Source organism: Leucoraja erinacea, chromosome 16 (genome assembly GCF_028641065.1).
Source record: "Leucoraja erinacea ecotype New England chromosome 16, Leri_hhj_1, whole genome shotgun sequence".
In the NCBI taxonomy this organism is placed as follows: domain Eukaryota; kingdom Metazoa; phylum Chordata; class Chondrichthyes; order Rajiformes; family Rajidae; genus Leucoraja; species Leucoraja erinaceus.
The window spans coordinates 14957518-14984927 of record NC_073392.1 but is presented as its reverse complement, the minus strand read 5'-3'; the positions used below and the strand labels follow the sequence as shown (position 1 = coordinate 14984927).

At 39.3% G+C, this 27410-nt stretch overlaps 1 protein-coding gene across 1 annotated transcript in view; it reads right to left on the bottom strand.

Moving 5' to 3' along the window:
* Nucleotides 1-12884: 12884 nt before the first annotated feature.
* Nucleotides 12885-27410, bottom strand: part of lrrn1 (leucine rich repeat neuronal 1) — a 41029-nt gene continuing 26503 nt past the window's right edge. The window contains exon 2 of the mRNA XM_055647718.1: nt 12885-17596. Coding sequence (XP_055503693.1) covers nt 15218-17368 — 2151 coding nt within the window. The 5' untranslated portion in view covers nt 17369-17596 and the 3' untranslated portion in view covers nt 12885-15217. The remainder of the gene's footprint in view (nt 17597-27410) is intronic.

Genomic DNA, 27410 nt, shown 5'->3' with positions numbered 1-27410 from the left:
GGGTGTGGGAAATCTGTCATTTATTGTTCCTCTCTCAACCCGATTATGAATGATGGTTGCTCTATCCACATCCCTCCTCCTCCCATAACTTAAAGCATGGCTGTTTTCCAAATTGTCTCAGTTCTGACGTTCATTGGCCCAAACCACTGTACCTCTCACCATAGATGCTGCTGGCCTGCTGAGCATTTCCAACATCTTCTGTTTCGCTTTCTTTCACCTGCTGAATTTCTTGCAGCTATGTTGTTGGTGTGTCTCTGAGGAAAATCCCACTATTGTTGTCAGTAATCTAACTGCTGAATACATCTGAGCAACGTACAGTGCACCCCAGGAGATGTGCAACCCAATGTGCAGGGACATGAGGAAGAAAAGATAATTTATCCCCACTAGCCAGTGTCCCCCAATCCCCAATCATTCCCAACATCAGTTCAATCGCCAGTGGGAAATCTATGGTCTTAACCAAGAGTCTTTGATTATTCATGAAAATTACTTGATCTTCAAGGGCTTTGTCCCTAGCTGCAAGCACACCTAACTTTGCTCCAGTTGGTATGCAATAATCCAGTGATAGAACTGTGAAGGTGCCAAATGGAATTGCGATCGAATGAATCGAATGAATGAGTAATAGCACTCTTGAAAAGTCATTGACTAAGCTAAAGCCACACATGGCTTCCATCCAGCAATTTTTGAGGAATAGGTTTGTAGGTGTCATGATAAACTATATTATTGGACCAATCTTGGAACAGGGGGCATTTTGATTACCACACCATGAAAGAGATATGGAGGAAATGTGGACGGTTAAGAAAAAGGATTTACAAAGGTAATATTACAAATGCACGGTTACATCTTTAAGGCAACGATGAACTGCCAGGGATGTAGAATCTGTAAGGCACCTTCTTAATGAAATAAGTGGCTCTTCCAGGTTTGATTTTATAACATTAACATTGCCTAACCAGGGGGGAAGCTGTATGTGTGTACAAACCACTGTGCGCAAAGTTGTGTTATTGATGACTTTGATCTGAGCTGCAGACAGCAGCATAATGGTGAATGACCGCCTGAAACACACTCTACATCAATTAGCTCCAGATCCATCATATAACCAAAGCTGTAATGTACTGTTAAAGAAAATAGATTAAAAGTATAATTTATATAATCTTTGATCAGTGACATTTCAAGATAGATTTATAAAATTTGAGAATATATAATAGTTTCCTTTTGAAATGTTTTGAATAGCTGTCCAAAGGATGATCACTAAATTCTAGCGCTGAGCATTTATATCCAATTCTTCAAATGGATGCATAGTGGAATATGCATGGGGTAAGTCAGGGAACTTCATCTTCCTCTAATACGACCACACACAACAGAAAATACATGTATTTGATCACGATTTAAATCCTCACACAGCAAGCTTTGCCAAAAGCAGCTACTGACAGGTTTTCGAAAGGTGTTCTTTCTTCAGCTGAACAAGGCACAGCGCACAGCAGTACTAATGCGTTACTTCAGCTAAGTGCAGAGGCAGCTCAAGGTTAGGAACCACATGGAACTGGCAAGCACAAAGAGCATGACTGGCAGACAAATCATCACATTTCTCTTTGCGGCTTTTGTCTTTTATTGAGATTGAAACATCACCATTATAGATCTGTAAGTCTGCATGTGGATTTTCAGAGCAATAAGCATGTATAGTACATGTGTGTGTGAGGTTCCTCCACAAACTGGAGTGCATCATATAGTACAACTACAGGTGGTGCAGTGGCACAGCAGTAGAGTTGCTTCCTTCCAGTGCCAGAGACCTGGGCTCGATCTTGACTACGGGCGCTGTCTGTAAGGAGTTTGTACATTCTCCCCGTGACTTGCTCCATGGGTTTCTGCCACACTCCAAAGACGTACAGGTTTGTAGTTTAATTGGCTTCAGGAAAATAGTAAATTGTCCCTATTGTGTGTGAAGAATAGTGTTCATGTGCGGGGATCGCCGGTCGGCAGGGACTTGATGGGCCGAAGGGCCTGATTCCGCACTGTACCTCTAAGCTAAACTAAACCAACCCCAGTTTGTTTCTGGGTTTCTAGTTCTCCTTTAACGTCCTGAATAACGGATATGTCAATAAAGCCCCATCTCAGTTTAAATGTATCCTCAAGCCTTCAAAGAAACCCACAGCTGACAACATACTGTAAGAGTACTGCTGAGTAGGGACCTACCATGAATGGTCAATGGAATTCTCTGAATCAGTATCAGTTTCAATTTAGTTTATTGTCATGTGTGGCGAGGTACAGTGGACAGTTTTTGTTGCGTGCGAACTAGCCCACGGACAGACAATACATGATTACAATCGAGCCATTCGCAGTGTCAGAATAAGACTGCACGTGAAGAGGAGGGCATGTAAATGGCAGGCTTTGAACATTGGCCTTGGCATTTGTTCTCAAAACATGAATACATATGGCGGTTTCTATGTCTGACCACAGTGATGATGTTACTTGGGCATATGAGTTTGGTAAAATTTCAGGAAAGAATATGGGACAGAGGAAGGTAAGGATGCATGACAAGAGGAAAGCAACATTGCTGCTGGCAATAAGTGATGTTGGTGGGGGTGAATTTCAGCCTTACTCTACTCTGATTGAATGCGAGTTAGTTGGTGGGTATCAACTTCAAGGTCCTTCAGAGATGCTGCCTGACCCATTGAGTTAATCCAGCACTTTGTGTTCAACACTAGATTCCAGCATCTGCAGTTTAGTTTAGTTTAGTTTAGAGATACAGCATGGAAACAGGCCCTTTGGCCCACCGAGTACGGACCGACCGGTGATACCTGCACACCAACACCCTCCTACACACACTAGGGACAATTTACATTTATACCAAGACAATTAAGTTACAAACCTATACGTCTTTGGAGTGTGGGAGGAATCCGAAGATCTCAGAGAAAGCCCACGCATGTCACGGGGAGAACGTACAAACTCTGTACAGACATAGTCAGGATCTAACCCATGTCTCTGGGGTTGTAAGGCATTAGCTCTACTGCTACTTGTGTCAAGAGTCAAGAGTGTTTTATTGTCATATGTCCCAGATAGAACAATGAAATTCTTACTGGCTGCAGCACAACAGAATATGTAAACATAGTACACTGTAAACAATATGATAAACGAGAGAAAAAAAAGTTCAGTGTATATATATATATATATATATATATATATATATATATATATATATATATATATATATATATATATATATATATATATATATATATATGTATGTGTAATGAGATTGAAAGTATTGAGAATATATATCTATGTGTGTATACTTGTGAGTATGTGTATATATATATATATATATGTATATATATATATATATATATATATTTATATATCACATATATATATATACATATAAATATATATATATATATATATATATATATATATATATATATATATATATATATATATATGTGTATATATATATATATATATATATATGTATATATATATATATATATATATATATATATATATATATATACATATATATATATGTATATATATTTATATATATATATATATATAGATATATATATATACACATTCTCAATATAACTATAATCAATAATATCTATACATACACACACATACTCACAAGTATACACACATAGATATATACACACATTCTCAATAACTTTCAATAATTCTCACATACACAATAATTAGTGATAAGTTTCATCTCATCTTGACAGTTTCTTAATCATTTGGCAATTCAGAACACTGACTGTGTCATAAAAAGTTTGATCACATCTAACAGAGATTTATATCACAATTTCAGTTTTATCACATCGAACAGTGACGGTAACTAAAATGTCCATATATGGACAAACAATGTCTGTGGAACATTGAAATCATGTGACATCTAAATTCCCAGCTGATTCTGCTTTCTCAGCAGTTTTGTGGCAGTTTAGTGGCAGCTGACGTTTTGAGATTGCATGATTCTAATTAAAACATCGCTGAACACTGTTAAGGGTCACTTAAAAATAGTCAGTTGATAAACTACAGCTTCAAAACCAGTTCAGTGGCTGATTTAATGAGCAAAATCTGTTCAAAATGTTAATTTCAAAAAATGCTTGGGCAGCTGACAACCCAGTGGTATGAATATTGATTTCTCTAACTTCCAAGTATGCATTGCATCCCATTACTCTCCATCCCTCCCCCACCCTAGTCATCGTACTCGTTTCACTGTCGTCCTGGTGAGTCTCACTGTCTGTATAACTCATTATTACCTATCCCACAGCCAACAATAGACCATTGTTGGTCCACCTTTCCTTGATCATCGTTGCTTTTTGCATATCTTCCATTCATTTGTCTGAAGTACTGCCTATGTCTCGTTCCCCTTTTCCATGACTCTCAGTCTGAAGAAGGGTCTCGACCCGAGACATCACCTATTCCTTTTCTCCAGAGATGCTGCTTGGCTCCAGCATTATTCATTTGATTCGCATGTGTACTTTCCTTACTATGATTGCTATGAAACCAAAGTTAATTGTTAATTCCACTTGGCACTGATGGCAAATGTACCAGAACAAAGTACATCTTTAGTTTAATTTAGTTTAGAGATACAGCGCGGAAACAGGACCTTCTGCCCACCCAGTCTGCGCCGACCAGCGACCCCCACACAATGGCATAATCCTACACACACTAGGAACAATTTACTATTTTACCAAGCCAATTAATCTACAAATCTGTACGTCTTTGGAGTGTGGGAGAAAACCAGAAATCCCAGAGAAAACCCAAGCAGGACGCAGGGAGAACGTACAAACTCCATACATACAGCACCCGTAGTCGGGATCGAACCCTGGTCTCTGGTGCTACAAGACAAGTTTTTCACACAGAAGGTGACACGAATATAGAATGAGCTACCAGAGGAAGAGTTTGAGGCAGATATAATAACTTGCTTTAAAGATCATTTGGGCATGTGCATGGATTGGAAAGGTTTAGAGGGATATGGGTCAAATGTGGACACTTGGGACTAGCTTCGATGGGCACCTGGGGCGGCATGAATGATTTAGTCTGAAGGGCCTGGTTCTGTGATATGTGACTCTTTGACTCAATGCTGCAGATATTTCATTATTTTTCAAGCTACTTCATCAAGCTACTACTGCTGGATGAACATATTCATCTAAGTGAACTGTGAGTTTGCTCCAACTCTGCCGACTAAATGGCTAAGTAAAGCATTAGTAGATTCTTTGCCTAGCATCAGAAGAGGACACAGGGAGAAAGTACAAACTCCTTACAGACAGCACCCGTAGTCAGGATCGAACCCAGGTCTTTGGCCCCGTAAGGCAGCAACTCTACCACTGCGCCACCATGCCAGCCTTCTGTTGAGGAGAACTCAAGCAAAAGCCAGTTGTGTTCTTTCATGATATCCTGAAAGGAAACCAAGTTATTGGGAAAGACGAACATTTGAGTGACTCTGAAATGAGTTCAAATATACCCTTGAAATAGGCAAAGTCCTTGAAGTAAAATCCTGCAATAATTATGTTGCCTAGGTGTTTATTTAAATGGATGAAGGTTGATTGTTGCTGGAAGGTAGGCTTTTGAATTGTCACGTTTGCCCGAATGATATTAATCAGACATGTCATAGATAGATAATGTAGGTGGTGATTTATCTGAATCGAAGATAGATGGTAATTTGTTACTCTTCACCAACATAGAATGCTCCGATTCATACAACAGTGAATACATTGATGTCTCAGTGGAAGTGAGATAAGGAAATAAGGATAAGGAAGTGAGATAAAGACGATAAGGACAATGATATTAAGAAAATAGACGATATCAGTGCATTTCATTGTGATATCAGTGCACCCTACAAATTATATGTAAAGCTCTTTAGGTGATCTCCTAACAATTTGTAGATTGTAGTCTGTGTTCCTGCATTCTGCACCATCTGGCTGAACAAGCAGGTTGCGCGGATTGCACACGGGAAGTGCTAACACACGGTGTTTCCAATCTGCAGGAAGTGCCCACGCATCTTGCAGCTCAGTTTGTTCCCTTATTTCATCCTCGGGACATGGACACGGCTATGAAGCTCAATTGTCTTCACCCATCTCCAGCTGGTGTGAGAATGCAGGTTCTTGGTGGCATGCCGATTAGTACAGCATCATCAACAGCAATTTGCTGAGGGATTGGAGTCAGTTATAAGTTCATAAATACATAAATTATGGAAGCAGAATTAGGCCATTTGGCCCATCAAGTCTATTCCACCATTCAATCATGGCTGATCATCTTTCCCTCTCAATCGCATTCTCCTCCTGCCTCCTCCCCATAACCCCTGACACTCTATTATAACTCAGTGTTCTTCTCCTTATTGCCATCAGTGAAGCTTTGGGTCTTTATTGACATATTTTATGTCAGCAGCATACAAACATAAAAGCCCGTAGTTGGAATTGGGTGGATTATTTATCTAGATCTACAGATTTTCTGTTCAATAATTGACCTTACAATGTCGTTACATTTTGAAACAATGATTGTTTATAAAAGCATAAGAACTTAACAGCTCACTAAACATGGAACAGGCTCAACAGCCACGTTTTACGATAGGTATAACCGGGCCATCAAATGGTAAATGGGAGGGTTGACTAATTATGCAATAATATTTTATTGTACAAGGTTTAAAATAAATGGTTTTCTGGAGATGACCATCAGAGAGAACAGCCATCCTCAACAGCCTTAAGCTCTCAGAATATTATACACAAATGACTCATCATTCAAATCACTTTAAGATTTCCTGGGCAGCAGAACCATAGAAATTGTAGCCATGTGAGTTACCGGTTGAACAAAGTAGCTATAATGTTAGATTTGATATACTGCAGTATTGATAGATCACTTTGGAGAATTAGGGAACAGTTTGAGGGCGGATTATCTTCTTTGCTTACTTATTTCCCTCAGGAGTTTAAATGAGTTGAATATAGTTTCAGAAGAACTTGATCTGCTCCACAGAAGCTAGAATGCTCCATTTTATTCTGTACTTATGGAAAATTTAAATCATAAAACATTAATGAGCTCTTTGTCATACATGAATTGTGGTTTTTGGTGTCTCACTTGATCAGAATGTGCAATGTAACACAAGTCTCAGAAGCCCCATTGCTTTCTTATGTAATTTTAAGTTCTTTATACAGATGGAGCCATAAGAATTTTCATATATTTCTTTCGATCTTGCTTGGAGGGCTTATTAAAATTGCATTGTTCAAAACTGTGCCCAAATTCTGAGTGTCAGTTTTGAATTTTCCAATCAGTTTGCAGTTGAAGTAAAACAAAACTAAGGCAAACAAACAGACATTATTATAATGTAATTTGAGTAGGGGGTAGGGGGCAGACCCCCTGTTCCCCACATCCCACCTGGTGTGCGTCTCCCCACACACGCTTACCTTCTCCTTCTTCATGGCTCGTCCATTCCTGTGAGGCCTGTAGGAATGGCATCGCTCAATGGAAACCTGATAATTAACCTGCCAGGTTCCAGCTGAATGCGAATCGAAGTGTGGCAGGGACTCTTTTAAGATTTACAGTTCGACAGACACAAATGGTCACACGACAGGTAGTAAAGGTGACATCGAACATTGCCATCACAGAATTTAAAAGGAACCCTTTGGGCGGGCAGTTGGATGAATGTTTAACAACAGTAGTAAAATCTCCATCCCTATTCAATAAAAGGTCACGGTTTGTCAGTCCTTTGTGAGTAAAGAAAGCATGGTACCAGCTTTTGTGCAGCCCTGAGTTTACTTCAGAATTGGTTGAATTGCATGATGACTTTTGCTAAGTGGATATAATTCCACTACTTCCAGTGAACTTTGGCAATTAATTTTAGTTTACCAGTGTTCGGTAGTTTGGTGAATTGCCATCATTACCTGCCAATCCATTTTGGATCGTCATGGTCCAAATGTAAGGGGATCAAATCCTTGGCAAAAATATTTAACTTCTTTTCACTTTTCCCAAAATGGCAATTAACTGCAATTAATTCAGCAACATTTATGACTTTTTAATGACATGGCCGTCGGAGTTGAGAGTGGAAAATTGATCAGCCATGATCAAATGGCAGGGCAGACCTGTTGGGCTGAATGGCCTATGTCTTATGGTCTCACGAACATTCTGAAATCGCTCTCAAATGCTTGATTTTTTTTCAGATCATATAATAAAATTAATAAGAAATATTTAAGATGTTGACTGCATCAAAGATTTTGATAGAGTAACCCAAGGTTAGTGAAACTTCTCTGACACTAATCACTGCAGTTAATTGTGTGTGCAGTCAATACAAGCAGTTGCCAATTTAACAAAGCAGTGACGGCCAAACACAACACTTGTCATTATTTAAACCACAATTGTGAACTAATTTAGCTTAGATATTTCATCAAATGCCAAGTTTTCTTTCAAAGTAAATACTGCTGCACAGCTCAAAACTCACCCCACAGGCCAAATAAACCCAGTGTTACAAATGGCAATGTTATAAATTGGTATGGTGAATGAGGAATTGTGTATGAGGTATGGTGTAAGAGAAATGATATGTATAATTGGTTAATTACTTTCAGTGAATAAAATAATCTGGTAGAACTTCAACCTCACAGCACCAGAGTTCGATCCTGACCTTGGATGCTGTCGTGTGATTGGTGTTTGCACATTCTTCCTGAAACCTGCAGGTGCTCTGTTTTATCCCCAAATTCCAAAGATATGTAGGTTTGTTGGTTAATTGTCCTCTGTAAATTGTCCCTAATGTGTCAGGTGTGGATACGAAAGTGAGATAACATAGAACTAATGTAAACTGCCTGTTTCCATGCTGCATCATTCCATAAATTCAATCAATTTTAGGATTATTTTCCAAAGGACCAGCAAAATTTTGATTCAATGCAATGTTCTACCAATATGAAATAATCCCTTCTGCTGAGTTTGAAATGTTACACAGCTACTCACTAATAAATCTATTAAAAGGAGAGGATAAATAATCTAAAAGGAAGTGCTTTAAAAGTGATATTTGAATATGATCGCTTTATCCCACTGCATCAAAACAGCTTTCATAATAGAATACAATATTATATTCAATATTAATCAGATTATAAACGTCACAACCATTAATCTGCTTCAAGAACATGGTTTAAGGAATGATGCTACACAAGGCTCTCTTGCACTGTATCTTAGGAAATGACAAAATGTTAAAACAAAAACAAAATGTATTATCCCCTATCAGTTAGCAAAGAATGTTTAATCTCTGGATTTTACTTTCATCAGCCAATGTGCCTGCTTTTCACTGCCTTCAACAATAAAGGGTATCTATAGAGAGTTCAATGTCCCCATAGAACAAAAGGAGTGATGGCTACCTAGTAATATTGTATTTTTTTTTTTTTTTTTTTTTTTTTTTTTTTTTTTTTTTTTTTTTTTTTTTATTAGAAGTACGGTAAATTACAATTCTACACAACACATATATCTTGATACATTTTTTATACCGCTTCATTTTTTTTTTTTTTTTTAGAGCTTTAAGAAAAAAAGTAGAAGTTAGGAAAGTAAAGAAAGTGCAAGAGAATCGTGCAGTGCGAGAGTGTAAGGAAAAGAAAGCCCCTTAGGAAAGAAGTTAGAGAAGGAAGTAAAGTGAGAAAATAGACCCTAGAAAGAAAAGAAGGAGAAAGTAGAAACAATCGCTCTATTATAACATTAAACTCCGCAGAGAGGGGACTACCAACCAAGTCTGTTTTTGTTATTTTACCTCCCGTTACCAGGTCCTGATTCCGCTTATTTATATATTTGGTTTTTTTTTAGATTACTATTGCACCTCATACTTGTAATAGGTCCAGAAACATAGACCACGTCTTTTGAAATTGGTCTGCTTTACCTGCTAGGAGGAATCTCATCTCTTCCAGGTGTAATGTTTCAAACATATTTGATATCCACATTTTTATTGTTGGTGTCGGCGCATTTTTCCAGAATTTAAGTATAAGCTTTTTTTCCCATTATTAGCCCGTAATTAAATAAATTCTTCTGAAACACGTTTAATTCAGGGTTATCTTCCGATATTCCGAAGATAATCCATTCTGGTTTTGGTACCAGTTTTATTTTGATCAATTTTGAAAAAATATCAAATATTTCATACCAGAATTTTTGGATTTTTGTACAAAAAACAAAAGAGTGCGCTATGGTAGCTTCTTGACATAGGCATTTATCACAGATTGGTGAAACATTAGGGAAGATTTTATTTAATTTAGTTTTTGAATAATATAATCTATGTAATGTTTTAAATTGGATGAGCGTATGCCGTACGTTGATCGAACATTTATGCACCTGTAGTAAATGATTATCCCAGGTCCCTTTTGAGATTTTTATAGCTAATTCTTGTTCCCAATCTTTTCTAATTCCATCTGTTGTGGGTATTTCTATGTTTAAAATGATGTTATATAAGTACGATATTAAATTAGCTGATTCCGCCTTGGTCTTCATTGCTTCATCCAATAAGTCGGAAGCCATATTATGATAGTCTTTTGTGTATTTTTTCAAATAATCACAGATTTGAAGATATTTAAAATATTGGTTATTTTTCAAATTATATTTCAGTTGTAGTTGTTGAAATGACAGTAAATTCCCTAATTCATACAGATCTTCGAGCGTTTTAATTCCCATTCTTTCCCATTGTATAAATGATTTGTCTATGATTGATGGTTTAAACGATGGATTATTGACTATTGGTATTAAAAGAGATAGGTTTCTTAATTTTAGAGTCTGTTTTATTTGTTTCCATGTTCTTATTGTGTTATGTATAATTGGATTTTTATTATAATTTTTATTATTCAAATTTGTTGGTGAGAGGATGATCGCTCCTATATTACTCGGGGAGCAGTCCCCTTTTTCCATTACCATCCAGTCCGCCTGCTGTGCAGAATTGTCCAGCAGGTGAATCATATTTTTAATATTTACTGCCCAGATATAATACATAAAATTAGGGAGCGCTAGACCCCCCAGCTCTTTTCGTTTATTAAGGTGTGCTATTTGTATTCTATGGGATTTATAATCCCATAAAAAATTTGTAATGTCTGAGTCCAATTTTTTGAAAAACTTTTTTGGGAGGTATATAGGTATTGATTGAAATAGGTATAGAATTTGTGGTAAGAAAACCATTTTAATAGCATTTATTCTGCCTATTAAGGACATCGGAAGTGTTTTCCAGAATTTAATCAGATTATTCAATTTCTTGAGTAAAGGATTATAATTGGCTTTAAACATATCCTGGTAATTTCTAGTAATTTCAATTCCCAAATATTTGAATTTTTCTGTGGCTATTTTAAAGGGAAATTTCCGAAGCTGTGTTGAGTCTTTTGGTTTTATCGACATAATTTCACTTTTGTTCCAATTTATTCTATATCCTGAAAAGGATCCAAAGTCCTCTATTAAGTTTAATATGTTTGGTATACTAATTTGTGGTTTTGTGATGTACAGTAGTACATCATCGGCATATAGGGATATTTTATTTTTTGAGTATTTTGTATTATAACCATAAATATCCGGATGAGTTCTTATTTTTTCAGCAAGGGGTTCAATTATCAAAGCAAATAGCAGCGGTGATAATGAGCATCCTTGTCTATTGCCCCTTGATAGTTCAAATTTCGAGGATAAGATATTATTAGTTAATATTCTAGCCGTAGGTTTGTTATATAATAGTTTTATCCATGCGATAAAGTTTTCTCCCAATTGGAATTTTTGCAATACTTTAATCATATAATCCCATTCTACTTGATCAAACGCTTTTTCTGCATCCAGTGAGATAATAGATAACTCTTGGTTATTATAGTAATATTGTAAAAAGCAAATGTTTATTAAATCAAAAATATTAACACATCCATGACAGTTCTGCTGCACCAATCACAATTAACAATATCTCATTTCAAACCATTTCACAGATCTAGTAATTCTTTAACCCTTCTGTAAATACTCTATATGAAAATTGTGCCTTTTAAAATAGTATATTATGGCAATAATGCTGGGGTCCTTAATCAGTGATAAGATGGCTTCCTTTGCTGCTTAATGGACAATACCATTTATCATCTATCCATTGCCTTTTAACTAAGGAAGCAGTTAAAGGTCAACCATGTTTGAGGGACTGGAGTCACATTTTGGCAAAATTGGGCAAGGATGATATTTTTGCTTCTCTGACACATGTGTATGCATTAGTGTACATGAGTTTTTTTAAATCACAATTCTGTAGATACCATTACTGATGCTAGCATTCCAGATTTAAATTGCTCAAATTCAAGTTCTCCAGCTATTGGAAGGAGGCTTTGAACTCGTGCCACATGATCAAATGGCCCAGGCCTCTGGATGCCAGTCAAGTATCCTAACCACGATGCTACTGTACTTTTGTTGAAACAAATGTTTGTAATAAGCCTTAAAGGACAGCACTAAAATATTGCTACAAATTTCATCTCTAAGGCATCATTTATTTGCAGGGAGTGATTCAATGGCTTAGTTGAGCCATCGCTTCATTACTATAGCCCCATCCCAGAGCATGATTTCAAGGAATCCTTTGACTTCCTACCAACTCATCTATTCCAATAATGCTGACAACTGGAATAAAGCCTGGATAGAAAATGAGGAATACATTGAAGACCCAAGAGCAAGCAAAATGTGGGGAGCCTTAAAAGGACAAAGGCAGTTCTGAACAAAACACAGAGAAGGTGAAGGATGTGGCTTTTAAGACAGAACTGAACCTCCTCTGTCCGTGAGTGCCATGACCTGGAGCAAACAAATGGACCACATCATCGGATCATGCTTTTGATACAAATTCAATGGAGATACAGGAAAGATATTATCTCAAAGAAAAGTAGAGTTACACAAACTTTAGACTCAACTTAAGATAAACCTTCTCCAGCCATTTTTAATCCTGGCCAAATTGGAGAGGCTAGGACACTAAAATTGAGTAAAGGCTTCTGGGCTGCTAGGCCATTTGGTCAATTTAAAAGTGCCTTCTGTAGAAATGGGACAAGCTGCTGAATGGTGCCAGTTGGTCTAGAGCCTAGATCAGAGCTGCAGGAAGAGAATGGGAACATCTGCAGACCCTGACAATTAGGTGCAAAATGTGTAGAATGGATTGGATGAATGCAAACCATTGTAAATAATGTTGCAAAGCTTTACTTTGCTGGATGTTGATTGGATTAAGTATTGAGCCTTGTCTGGTTTTCTTGCATATCAGGCACATGTCGCGATGTTTGTTTTCTCCTAGAAACACTGTTTGAATACAATGTATTAGCCACTGTATTATTTGGTTAGGGAAATGCCTGTCATGTACGGAGTTAATTGATATCTGTTATTGGATTGTAAAGAGACCACCCCCATGTGGTTCGACCGCTTGAAGTTTGGGGACCTATAAAAGTCCGCTCCCACGAAGTCCTGTGTCGATCTTCTGGGAGAACATTTGGGACTGCATGACCTCCTGGAGTGTCTCTGTTTGAGCAAGGCCAAGAGGGCTTGATCAGGCAGACATGAGGATCGAACCCACGGTGGTTAGGTACAGTAGTTGGAATTGTAATTGTGTTTTGTCAAAATAAAGTTTAGATGCACAAGTGCTTGACTCAGTGATTTTTGACTGAAACTAGACTGGAGGGAATCTTAGAATGAGCAATTTACACCATTTTCAAGGACCATTACTGGTGATCATTCAACTGCCTCTTAATAAAAAAAAGGGTCATGTGGCAAAATGTCCTTTCTTCTGTATCTTTATCTTATTAATTTGTGGTGAGGGAAGAACCCGTTGATTGCCAATACTGGGAACACTTGTTAATGATAATAAACCTGCAAAACCCTGTTGGGACTGTCAAAAATTCCTGCGCATTTTAAGATTATTGCCGCGGTCAAAATCATAGACATTGCATTCAGTTAGGGCTCAAAAGCTTCCGTTTACATTTCAATTCTGGCAGCAGGAAGGCATGTAGAAGCAAAATGGCCAACTAAATGAAGCCCATAGAAAGGTTTGTTATTTTCTACTAAGAAACATTACTTAATTATCTAAAGGGCTAAAAAGCAGCACCAAAGCATGTTGAGCTCAAGCATTGGTCAACCTCTCAGGTTTCATTCAAGGGGACTTCTATAAATATTCAGAGCTACCTTTTCCCCCCTTTTAATACTCATTTAAGGGGAGATTAAGGATTATTTAACCTTAGTTCCTACCATGAAAAATTATACTTCATCAGTACTGGCCCCAATTCCACAATAACCTTCTTATATGAACTGATTCATTGAAGTTGCCAGGTGTCAGACCCACTTTCAATGATGAGCTTAATTCTTTCTCTGCGATCAAGGGGGAATTAGCGACAGGACCTCAATTTGTCAAATGTCACACTGTGTAGGAAATCTGCAGAGGCAATGGGAACAACCTCAAAGAAGAACACTTTAATCAGAGACTCAAAGCTCTATAAAAATCAAGATCAAAACTGATTTAATGTAGTTTTGTCCTCATTTTACAATCTACTTCTCACAATAAAATTCATTATGTTAAACTATAGATACTAAATGCAGTTAGAGACATTCAGAAAACCCTGGCAGCTAAAAGTCCCTTAGTAAAATCACCTAAATGTACCTTTTTTATGTAGCATTTTTAAAGCACTTTATTCTATTACCGTTTTATTAAATATTAACCACACATTTTTTCTAAGTTGTAAAAGTAATTCACGCAAAAAGGTGGCAAATAAAATTTACAGGTGTTTGGGCTTTCAACTTCAAGAAAAGAGCAAATTATAGTTGATACAACAATACAATTTAGTTAGCTAACAGCATTCAATAGAAGAATGAAGAGGATCTAATTCCATGTGTCAGCTTCAAGATTCTAAAAAAAAACTATAACATGGAAATGCATCAGTAACTGATAATTAAGGTAAACAGCTTTTAGTGAATGAGTGCCCCCTCCAAAGCTTGTCGTTCTTTTAAAAGCATGTACCTGGCCTACCACCAATTTATTTTGGGGGAGTTCTGCAATGGGGAGAGAAAGGAACATTCAAGCACAGTAACTGAGGCATTTAGCAAGATAAATTGAGCTGCCTTCTTTAAAAAAAAAAGTCAAACAAAGGCGATACGCTATACTAAAAGTCTGAAATATCCACCTGTTCTCACAGCTCTGCCACAAGTTAGCAAAGTCAAAATACAAAAAAGGTTCTGAACTTTCACTTTTGCAGATAAAAGCAAAAAAAGTCTTGTGCTCCCTTTAACTAGAAGCAAAAATGTCCTCCCTTTACCACACATAATAGCTTCTCGATGTGTCGACGGGTGTGGGCTTCACGTCAGATGAGCCATCTTTGTCCTTCTCGCTCTCCCCTTCCCATAGATTTATAAGCGGCGGGTAGAGCTCATTCAACGGAATGGAGGAGGTCTTCTGCATGTACTTCTTCAGCGAATGGTGGTAGTTCTTACGCTTGAGGCGCTTGGCGGTGTAAACAGCGATTGAAGCGATGCTAATGATGGCAAACATTGAGCCCATCACGGCGGCGAGGGCAGTGCTTGTTCCTTGGTCAGAAATGTCCAGCGAGAACGCCACCCCTTTTGTGGTGACGTTGACGCACGATTTCTGAGTCTGCTGGTGGATATTGGCCACGGTTAGACAAACCTCATACTCTGTGGATGGCTGGAGATGGGTCAGGTTATATTCGTGGACATCGACTGGAACCCTTGCAGTGTATGTGATGTGGGGGTTGTCGATCTTCATGGTGGCTGACGACCATTTTAAGTTCGAGGTCATGACATTGGAGTTCACTCTCCACGAAACCAAGATGGAATGCGATTCTGCTTGCTTCACGTAGATTTTCAGCACCTGAGTTCCATCCAATAAGGTTCCGTTGACTCGAATGGTTGCAACCCTTGTATCCGCTCCCTCAGAGTTTTGGGCCACGCAAGTGTATCGGCCAGAATCCTCGATGTGAATGTGAGAAACTTCAAGGGTCCCCTCGGTGCTCAGCTTATATTTATCCGAGAGGGTGTCCACAGTGATCTTACTGCCAAGTGGCGTGACCCAATAAATCTCAGGTTCGGGCTCTGCCATGGCGCGGCAATCCAAGGACACGGTCATATCTACGTCCACGTTCAGGTGATTTGGAAAGGTCTCATGTGCAATCATGGGTAGACACTGTTCAGCAGTCTCCTGCTGGAGGACCTCCTTGACTTGTTGCCCTCTGTACTCTGGAGGCATCGCACAAAACATAGACTGAGGCTCCATGAAGCGAATGGTCGTCTTGTTCGAACTCATCCACTGAATAACACAGTCGCACCTGATGGGGTTACTGTGAATGCTGACTTCACGCAGATTTGGAAGGTTGTCCACGGTCTTTTGATAAAGCGCATTCAATGCATTATTATTGAGCATAAGGCTTTCAAGGGAAGGAACTTCCCGAAATGCATAGCGATGAATGTAAGACAGTTTAGGGTTATTTGTGGCTTCCAGTTTTGTAAGTTCAGGGAGATTATCCAAGGCATACCTGTCTATGGAAACCAGCTCAATCATGTTGTTGATACCAAGTTCCTTCAGGCGAAGCATGTTTCTGAAATCGCCTTCTTGAATTTTGTGAACAGGGTTTTTGTTCAAGTCCAGGAATTTCAAAGCGGGCACCTTCTGAAGTGCAAGCTGAGGCACCCGGCCCAGCTTGTTATCATAGAAAGAGAGACTCTCCAGACTGTCCAAGCCCACTAGGGCATTGCCGGGGATTTCCGTCAGCTCCATGCCGGCTAAAACCAAACTCCGCAGATTGCACAGAGGCTTGAAGTTCATATCCAGGATCCCGATGACTGGGTTCTCCCCAATCATGAGGATCTCCAAGTTCGGCGTAAACTCAAACCAACGGCTGTCAATGACACGCAGTTTGTTGGAGTTCAGGTGAAGTCTCAACAAGTTCCTCAGACCAGAGAAGGCTTTGGCCGAGATGCTGCTGATCTGGTTGTGATTGATGTAGAGCTCCTGGAGGCTGGCGAGATCCTGCAAACAATAATCAGGCAGGTCTGCAATCTGGTTCTCTTCCAGGTGGAGAGTGGTGAGCTGAGTCAGGTTGGTCAAGCCCACGTCTTGAATAATGGTAAAGTTATTCTGCGAGAGATCGAGCTCGGTGAGGTTTAACATCTGCTCAAACTCGTTGGTGGTCTTGGCGATGTTGTTGCTCTGTAGCAAGAGCACCTGGGTGTCCGCAGAGAGGTTGCTCGGGATCCTGGTCAGCCGCAGATCATTGCAGTCCACAGTGGCGGCTTCTCTGTACGTTGACTGTGGTGTGAACCATGGGCGGATTTCACAAACACACAGCTGAGGACACTCGCTGCGCTGCTGTGCTGCTTCGGCGAGCCAAAGGGTCATAAAAACCATCGCCACATGACGAAAGGGTGAACAAATCCTCCCTTGTGCCATTTTTATAAAAAACAATGTTTTCTGAGTAAACTTATATATTATCAAGGGACTTCAACTCTTGAGCAACTGAAATCATTAGGCGTCGAAGGTGATGAGCACAACAGAGGTGTGGATTCTGTGGGATTTAGTGCTCGCCGTCAAATGAGCTGGAAATTATCACGATGATCATTAGTTGCACGTGCATGAAAGATTTCACCAATGTAAAGTCTGTCTCGGCATCAGCAGTATCTGCAAGATGACATAAAATGAAAAAATTAAATTAATATGAGGCTTTTTTTAAGCACAGCTTAACTGCAATTGATTTTTTTTCTTAAAATAAATACTCATTCTGGACATATAATTAGCAATGTTCAAATACTTTCACAACATTGTAGAAACGAGCATCAGGAATAATGTGGCTGCAAGCATTTAGCAAGCAGACTGGCATTGATAATTATAAATTTTGATAGCAATGGAATTTCTAATAATACACAGTTACAGTGGGAGAGTCTAGAACTAGAGGTCATAGCTTCAGAATTAAAGGATGTTCTTTTAGGAAGGAGATGAGGAGAATTACTTTAGTCAGAGGATGGTGAATCTGTGGAATTCTTTGCCACAGAAAGCTGTCCCACCCCCCACTTCTGCCAGTTACACCAGGGGGGGGGGGGGGGGGGGGGGGGGGGGGGGGGGGGGGGGGGGGGGGAGGGGGGGGGAGGGGGGGGAGGGGGGCTCTGTGGCTCCCGGGCATGAGAATTCCCGCTTGTTTAAACACCCCTCACTCACAATGCCGCATTTCTTCCATTCCAGCCGTGTTAAACTTTACCCCCACTCGCTTGGTTAGAGTGAACAATTGGCAACAACGGACACCATCCCACCCCCCTCAACCCCATGGTCCGTTATTGCGAGGGTTTAATGGATGTCATTTATAAAAGATGTTGCTCTATATTTATCTACATTGCAGCTGACAATAGTGTCTGCTCTAAATGTTGCTCTCATTCTTTACCGTCTTCATTCTTTTCCCCGACAGTTCACCCCACTTTCATTAAATTTTCAACCTTAAGTGTGAAGACATGACATTTCAGCTTACAATGATTCAACAACTGCAGTTATTTGGAAGTGAACATGGACAGTTCTGGGGAATTAGATAGCCATGAATTTCAATCATTTCAGTTTCCCTTTTGTGTAAACTTGGGCGAGAATGCTTCCACAGAGCAAAAGATTCACAGGGCCCCATCTTATGTTGGAGAATAAAAGGCCAAGTGATCCACTGTCCAAACATTGAGAAATCCCAAAGGTTCACCAGGAGATACGTGCCAACCTACCCAACCTCCTATTACCATAAGAGCACCTCCGCCCTTGAGCTCCCTTCCAACATTCTAGGATCCCAGTTCCCACATTCCCATTAACATTACCAGGTCCAGCGATAAATTTTGTTATAAATCTGTGCAATATTTAAAAATTGAATTAAAGATATTTTGGATATAACACCAATTGTCTAGAAAGTCTACTAATCCAGCACCAAAGTCCCTAACACAACAGATTATTGGAGGTTACCAGTGGAGTTATAGGGTGTCACAGTGGTGCAATGGTAGAGTTCCTGCCTCACAATGCCAGAGTTCCAGGTTCGATCCTGACCACAGGTGCTGTCTGTATGGAGATTGCACATTCTTCCTGTAACCGTGAGGGTTTTGTCCGGGTGCTCCGGTTTCCTCCCACATTCCCAAGATGTTAATTGACGTGCAAAAATGCTCTGTGTAGGATGTGAAACTGGGATAACATACAACTAGTGTACGGTGGCGTGATTCGATGTGTCACAGGGCCTGGTTCCATGTTGTATTTCAAAACTGAACACTGTCCTGACTGAGATTTAAAACCATGGGTCCCAACACCATGCCAGAAAGTCAAACACATTCTACACTAGTCCTTCAGGTAGAACAGAGGAAATACTGTGCAAGGGAATATCCCGTGTAGAAGAAAGACAAGATTTTGTTTCCTTTTAAATGGACATAGCAGAATAATTACAGCACTATTCAAAGGAGACCTTGTCAATATCTAACCCAGATCAAAACCCAAAACAGCTTATTTTAATTTATTACTCAGTGGGAATGCTGATGTAAAATTACTGCTCCACCAAACGCCATTCTCCTCTTCCCCCACCCACCAAAATAGGTAAGTTGTGATGAAATAATAACAGTCTTTGGGTAAGATTAAATTGCCAACTAAAACCTGAATTACACATGATGAAATTAATTGCCTTTGTCAAAATTAAATTACCCTGATAAGAGGGGAACATTAAGTCCATCTTCTCAGTGGCGTTTTTTTTGGTAAAGCTATCGAATTAGTTCCCCTTTCTTACACTTGTAATTCTTTTCCCTTCAAAAGATTTCTCCAGTTTGCTTGAAGGTTGCTGAGAAATCTGCTTTCACCAGTTTTGTCAGGCAATGCAATTTAAATCGTAATGAAATACTGTGCAATTTAAACATTTATTTCCATCACCTCTGCTGCCTTTGCTAATCGTCTTAAACCCATGTCCCCCATTTGCCTTGTTCTGCTTATTTATCCTAATCAAAATCATTCAAGAACATTTATTCATTTCAAGTGCTGATTTTTAAAAAAATCTTTCAATATTAAATTTATTCTCATTCTTTAACCTTGAAATAACAAGAGTGCTTTTTATTAAAATGTTCAGCTTGAATACTGCAGAGAATCTCAATGACCTTACACAATTGCATGACTGGCAATTATATGTCGAGAAACAATATGATGCAGGAAATTCTAACCTTTAAGAACTGAAAAATCATGCCTGGATGCAAAGAGAAAATGTTAGTATTCATTTACACCATAAAATTAGGCAGATTTTATAATCAGCAGCAGCTGAAAATAACACCATCGTCTTGTAGTCTTAGCAAGCTTCTCCACTGAAAATTCTTGTCACCCTAGAATGGATCACCTGGGACTTGTGTCAATTGATACAGCAACTGCAGGTCTCCATATTCAGAATGAAGGATCATCAATGAACAGCAGAGAGCAACTGGAATGTACTGTACAAACTATAAATGTTATGGCAAAGATAGATAGATAGATAGATAGATAGATAGATAGATAGATATATAATTTTTTTTAAAGCACAAATTCAGATTTAATTTACTCCCAGTGACGTTGCTTGATAATAATGACGACATCATACCATCAGTTAGAAAGTTATTCAAATGGGACTAGACTATGAAAAAGGGTCTTGACCGAAAACGTCACTGATCCATGTTCTCCAGGGATGCTGCCTGATCCACTGAGTTATTCCAGCACTTTGAGTCATTTTGTGTATTAACCAGCATCTGCAGTTCTTTGTTTCTACAGACAGTCTTATTTAGGTCACATCCTTGAACCAGGGCAATATCTTTGACCGCCAGTACCGCCCATTACTCTTTCCATGTCCTACAGCGTCACATGTCTACCCGGTGGAAACACATTTTAATTTATACAGGTAGTTCTACTATACATTGTGTTTCCATAACACAAATTTATTATAACACTAGACTAAGTGGGACCCGCTGGGTCCCAGCATCACACGGGAGGGCTGGTCCCCCAACGTAATATTCTACCTCTCCACAATATTGGTGGCCAGTAGGGGGAGATGGCTTTCTGGAGTGCTAGTATGGGTGTTGTGGGCTGAAGGGACTTGTTTCCAGAGGGCTAGTATGGACATTGTGGGCCGAATGGATTCTTGGGCTGGCGGCTCAGTCACTCAAGCCTGTTGTGCTGGCAGCTCACTCACTCACGGCTGGTGGGCTGGCAGTTGACTCACAGCTATTCCTTGAAATTTCATTTCAAGCAGGGTGCAAGGCCACCAAATTCACATACAGTTTCATACGATTTCAAGCAGGGTGCAAGGCCACTAAAGACAGCGAGTCATGACCTCTGCCTCCTCCATCTCGCAGAGACTGAGCCATGCCCACACTTCTGGGTTTTATAGTCCCTCCCCCCTCCCACCAGAAGGGGCGTGGCCTTCATGGCATGATTGACAGGAGAGAGAATCTCAACATTCTTTAAACATTAATAACTCTTTTATTTTTCATCAATGGGAAAAATGCTCGCCACCTGATGAGAGGAGGGGGACTCTAAGGGCCAAAAATCACAGCCGTACATCATAGCATTTTTTCCAAAATCAATCTAAAGCGCAAACAGGAAGTGATCAAGATTAGGCTTTTAATTATATAGAAGCTAAGGCAACTTTAAATTAGGCAAGACAACTTTAATTATAATAATAATAATAATAATCTTATTTATATAGCACATTTTTAGTCAACTTGCATTGACCCCAAAGTGCTTCACATAATTACATTACATTTTACACACAGGCAAAGGTGGGTGAAGTGTCTTGCCCCAAGGACACAACGACAGTATGCACTCCAAGCGGGATTCGAACCGGCTACCTTCCGGTCGCCAGCCGAACACTTAGCCCATTGTGCCATCTGTCGTTAGGCAAGGCAACTTTAATTAGGCAAGGCAACTTTAATTAGGCAACTTTAATTAGGCAAGGCAACTTTAATTAGGCAAGGCAACTTTAATTAGGCAACACAGCTTTAGCATTTCCAAACCAAAGGCAACACAGCTTTAGCATTTCCAAACTATATTTTCAAACCACATTAAGGGCACTGAGAGGTCAGTAAAACCACTCACAGTTTAGTAGGCATGTGTTCAGTGTTATTCACAGCTCTGACTGAGAGACGTGACCCTCTCGCTCCCCCATCTTGCAGAGACTGACTGAGGCACTCAACAACACCGGGTTTTATAGTCCCTCCGGAAGGGGCGTGGCCTTCAGGAGACAGAATCTCAACAATTTTTTTAAAACTAATAACTTTTATTTTTCACCGATGGGAAAAATCCTCTTGTCCTGCGCAGCGGCAGGTCAACTCTGAGTAAGATTGCCAAAAATCTCAGCCATAAGTGGCAGCGTTTTTTTTCTAAAATCAATATACAGAACACCAGAAAGTGGTCAAGGTCAGACTTTTAGTAATATAGATGAGTGATGAATTAGGGAACACCAGTTGTACTGTTGATTCAATGAGTTTTGTTTGGGAACTAGAAAACCACTTAAAATTTACTTTGAAAATTGACACAAAAAAGTTGGCTTGGGGAAAAGCCTCCCTGCCTCCATATAGCCTCCCTGCAGTAATCAGATGTCAATATCTCTTTAGGACACAGCTACTTTTACACTGTCACTGTGGGTGACCATTGACACTGACAGGCAGTCGCAATGATACTCTGTTGAACAATGCACAGCATTGGGCATTTTTAAATTATAAAACTTATAAACGTATTGTTATCAAAAATACCTGTACCTTTATTTTTGAACATCTTGCAGGAAAAATAACTTTATTATTGCAAATGCGAAACTCTGTAGTTCCTAATCTTTTTTTTTCCTCCTACACTGACATTTATAACATTATTTTCTATTGCACAAGTTTTTTTTGGAATGCAACAATAGAATTATCACAAAACGTGGTGCAGCAGTAGAGTTGCTGCCTTACAAGGCCAGACCAGGATTTGATTTTGTCCAGGTGCTCTGGTTTCTTCCCACACTTCAGACGTATAGGTTTGTAGGTTAATTGGCTTCATAAAATTGTCCCTAGTGTGTATGATAATGTTAGTGTACTGTCACTGGTCGGTGTACTGCAGACCTGGTGGACCAAAGGACCTGTTTCCTCGTTGTTTGCTTAATTAAACTAAAGTACCCGGACTGGGATTGCAAATATTTTCCCTGCCAGGCTAGTGTTACTTTTACTGCAAATCCTCACCCAATTCCGTCAAGCACCAAAACAAACTTTCCAGTTACATGCAATACAACAAAAACTATAGTAACTCTTTAAATAATGCACAATGCCACAAGACCAAGAATACATTTAGGCCCACTTAAAATCACCTCCGTGCACAGGAAAATAAAAGCAGAATAAAATATACCATTCCAGTTAGTGATCAGCTACTTGCATATTCAGCATAATTTTATCTCCCCCTTGTCAGCAGTCGCAGCAGTATATTGCACACTTCCTGACTAAACAATAAACCCGACTGCAAACTGATTTCACTTCAATAGCATGTCAGCCAACAGTTTCCAATGATGACTATTACTTCATTGCCTTCTGGATGTGTTTTTTCCTCTCCAATTTAGAGCTAATTTTCCTTTTTAAATGATATTCTTTTATAGATGGTTCAGCATTATTGCCTGTTTTAGTGCAGCCTTGGGGCATTTCAAACTGAGCTGCCTGCATAACTGCGCAGTCCTGCTTCTTACTTTGGAAACCATTATAATAATGATGCCATTCACATGCAAATTGTGGATGGGACCAGTCACGTTCTGCAATACAGTGAAAGTGGCTCCACATCTCTTGCGAGCGAGTTTGGAATGATGCTGTTTCTGTTTCCCCACTTATTATTGACCATGTTAGTGTGGGACTGAGATTGAACCCAGACCTCTGCTTGCTAGGCATAAACTAAATCATCACAAAGACAGTCTCTACTGGTACAATGTACAGGTTAGCAGGTATAATTACTCCACAGTCCTGTTCTCCAGAGACAATTGCAACGTGCACCCTAATACTCAAAGGCGAGACCCCACATATGGTCAGAGCCTTGTTCACATTATACTATTATGTGGTGTGGAGGAAGGAGGAAAAAAAGAGGTAAAGAGAAATGGGGGGAGAGAGAGCACAAGAGAGAGAGAGAGAGACAGAGAGAAAGACAGAGAGAAAGAAATGAGGGAGAAAAAGCATGGGGCGAGAGAAAAAATGCGAGGGGAAGAGTGAAATAGGGATGGGGAGAGAGAAAAAGAGGAAGGAGAGAGAGAGAATGGGAAAGAGGTGAGAGAAAAAGAAAGAAAGAAAGAAAGGGATGAAAGGAGGGAAATAAAAAAGGAGAAATAAATGTTTTCAAAATGCAAGAACCATTAAATTAATTCAAAAATGCAAGTTACCTAAACACTGGTCCCTCATTACCCCATCTTTATTCCTCTCCATCCATTTGACTGGGGTAACAGTTGCCATGGAAGGCATGATGTGGTGCAGGTTCTGATAATGGACGATGTTAAGCAGGGGGTTCCACAACTTTCTGTTCTGCCACTGGGTGTCATGAAGAGTCCAACGTTGGAACGGTCCAAAAAACACAATCCAAAATGTTCGCATAACAGATGTTCTCAACTTGCAAGCGAAGGGAACTTCATGCTGTCTTATAATCTATTGTTTTTACATACCCAGTAGAAATCGTTGGTGCTTGAATAATTGGGGAAAATGGTCTTGTTTCTCCACACAACAGTCTCAAAAATGATTCACCAGTTAATTGTTGGAAGTAATTTGCATTGAAACTGCACTTTTCACAACTTCAGAATGTCCTAATAAATGTCAGTATGGTGCAGCATATGAAACAACAAATGTGCACACAAATCACTGCAACATCTGTGGGAAATACTAGGTCATTTTAACTGAGGAAATAAATAATGGGAAGACTGTGTAGAAAGGAACTGTAGATGCTGGTTCATACCAAAGGTAGGCACATGGTGCTGGGATAACTCACTGAGTCTGGCAGTATTTCTGGAGAGAAAGGTCGGAACCCTTCTTTAGATAAATAATGGGCAGGTTCAAGGTGATGGGGAAAATATTCAATAGAAATCTGTGGGGTAACATTTTCACACAAAGGGTAGTGGGTGAATGGAACACTCTGCCAGGGGATTTAGTTGAGGCAGGGACCATCCAAACGTTTAAGAAACATTTAGACAGGTACATGGATTGGACAGGTTTGGAAGGATATGGGACAAACACAGGCAGGTGGGACTCGTGTAGCTGGGATGTACATGTTGGCTGGTGTGGGCAAGTAGGGCCAAAGGGCCTGTTTCCACGCTGTAACACTCTATGACACTATGACTCTATGTTGCAGAATGCTACACCATGCTACATTGTGGAATACGGCAGAGTCTTTGTGAATTTGTGATTGGGAAATGATTCACAACCTCGACTTGTGAGAGTATTTCCTATCGAGCCATAGCCAACATCCAAGTGAAATGTACAACGCTATGTTAATGGTGCAATTCATCTTGTGTTTTAGAATGGGTGATTAACTTAGCCACTCCAAGAGCTCTGCCTATTTGCATTAAGCATCAGGGAACAAATGACATGAATGTTTCCTTAGAGAAAGTCTAAAAGCCCCCCTGGGTACACCAACATTGTAACGTGAGCTTTAGTGGTTGGTCCCAACCATGTCATTTACCTCACTGTAAACACTGGCCTTCTGTTAAACTAATTGTAGGTCTCATCAGCATTATGTTCTCAATCACGGGAGCAATTTGAAAACATCAAACCCCATTTTATTTCTCACTACCAGCCCTGGAGCAGGAACAATAAGTACTTTCACGTCACATAAATATGCCAACCTTCTGCTGAAATAAATCATTGCTCCTGCAGCTGTGCTAAAAGGATCATTTAACAGGTTGAAGTGATAAGGACATTTTTAAGGTACCTCCCTACTCTTATGGCATCAACAGATTAAAAAGATTTTTATTGTAAATAACTGCCTGACATATACAGATAATTTTTTGTTACGTTCAACTTTTAACAACTCCGCAAATTTAAAGAGCACAAACCGAAACGATACATGACAACGAGAGACAAATTGCTTACACGTACATTGGAGAGAATTAATCTCAGCCAGTCGAAGCAAACAGTTCCGTTTTAGGCAAAGCAAGAGTAAGAAGTACAGAGGATAGTGTAGTTTTAAACACTGCTTTTCTTTCATTGTAAAATATCATTTGCTGGTAATTCTTCACATGAGTCTGCTGGATACAAAACCTTGATCTTCAAATTTTTAAATCATCAGGAAAGAAAAAAAAGCTTCCTTTATGATGGATTAAAAAGGTCAAAAGTTAGAGATCACAGAAAACATTCAAAAACCAAGTCAAATGGGCTAGGAGCAACAAAGATTCTCTCTGCCATTTCCCCATATGTATCTATGTATGGTAATATCCTGACCTGTTTTGATAGCAGGCAAAACAAAGTTATTTCCTGTACCTTGGTACATGACAATAATAAAGCTAAATATACGAAAGGTAGACCTCACGTTAATTTTGTATAATACTTGTCAGTTAAGATATGCAGACAGCATTCAATCATTTAAAATTAATCTGCTGGCCCTGCAATCCCTTCAAGAGAATGCAGTTATTACCCCCAAATGTACGATTAATCTATATTAGTGTTTAAAAGGATATCCAATACAATGTTTGATTCTAAAAGTGTTTCATGTAAGAGAGTTTGAATTATTCCAGTCCACATCAACTCGGTACAAAAATATAGACCAGGAACAATTTTAGTCTGTACTGCATCTGGTCTTGTCCAAAGTTTTTTTTTGTGTATTATACTTCTTTATAGCATAGAATAGATCATTCAGCCCAACAGGTGCATGTTCATGCTCAGCGTCTTATTACATGTCATTAGCATGGAGCAATGACTATCATATTTTAGAAGACAAGGATGCACTGAAGTACTATGGAGAAATGAAAGGCAAAAGCAAAGATTCAAATCATGTCTGATGGAATTTGCTCGACTTGGTTAAATTATAGGGAGGTACTAATTTTGGACACATGCACCTTTGATTTTACAAATGCAAATTGACTATCATGGTCACATATAGCAACAGGCACCAAAAATAGAAAAAAAAAGTGTACTTTGATTGCCTGTTGAATCTACTGCTGTTGGAAACATTACACAGAATTCCAATGTCAAGCGGTTCGCCCTGAAGTAATTTTTAAAAAAGTGTTCATTTGGGTGGAGTGCATGTTCCTAGGGGGTGTGCTTTAAATAACCATCCTGTGAAACTATGCACACCATCATGTTTGCTCAACTGAAAAGACATATCAGGTAGAAAATGGAATTTGCAATGCACGGTAGCAAACCACATCAACACATACAGGTGTTCCCATCCCTTATACTACCTCATTGGAGGTACTAATGTGCACATCTTTGATTTAGGGCAGCAAAACACAAAGTGCTGGAATTACTCAGCAGGTCAGTCAGCATTTGTGGAG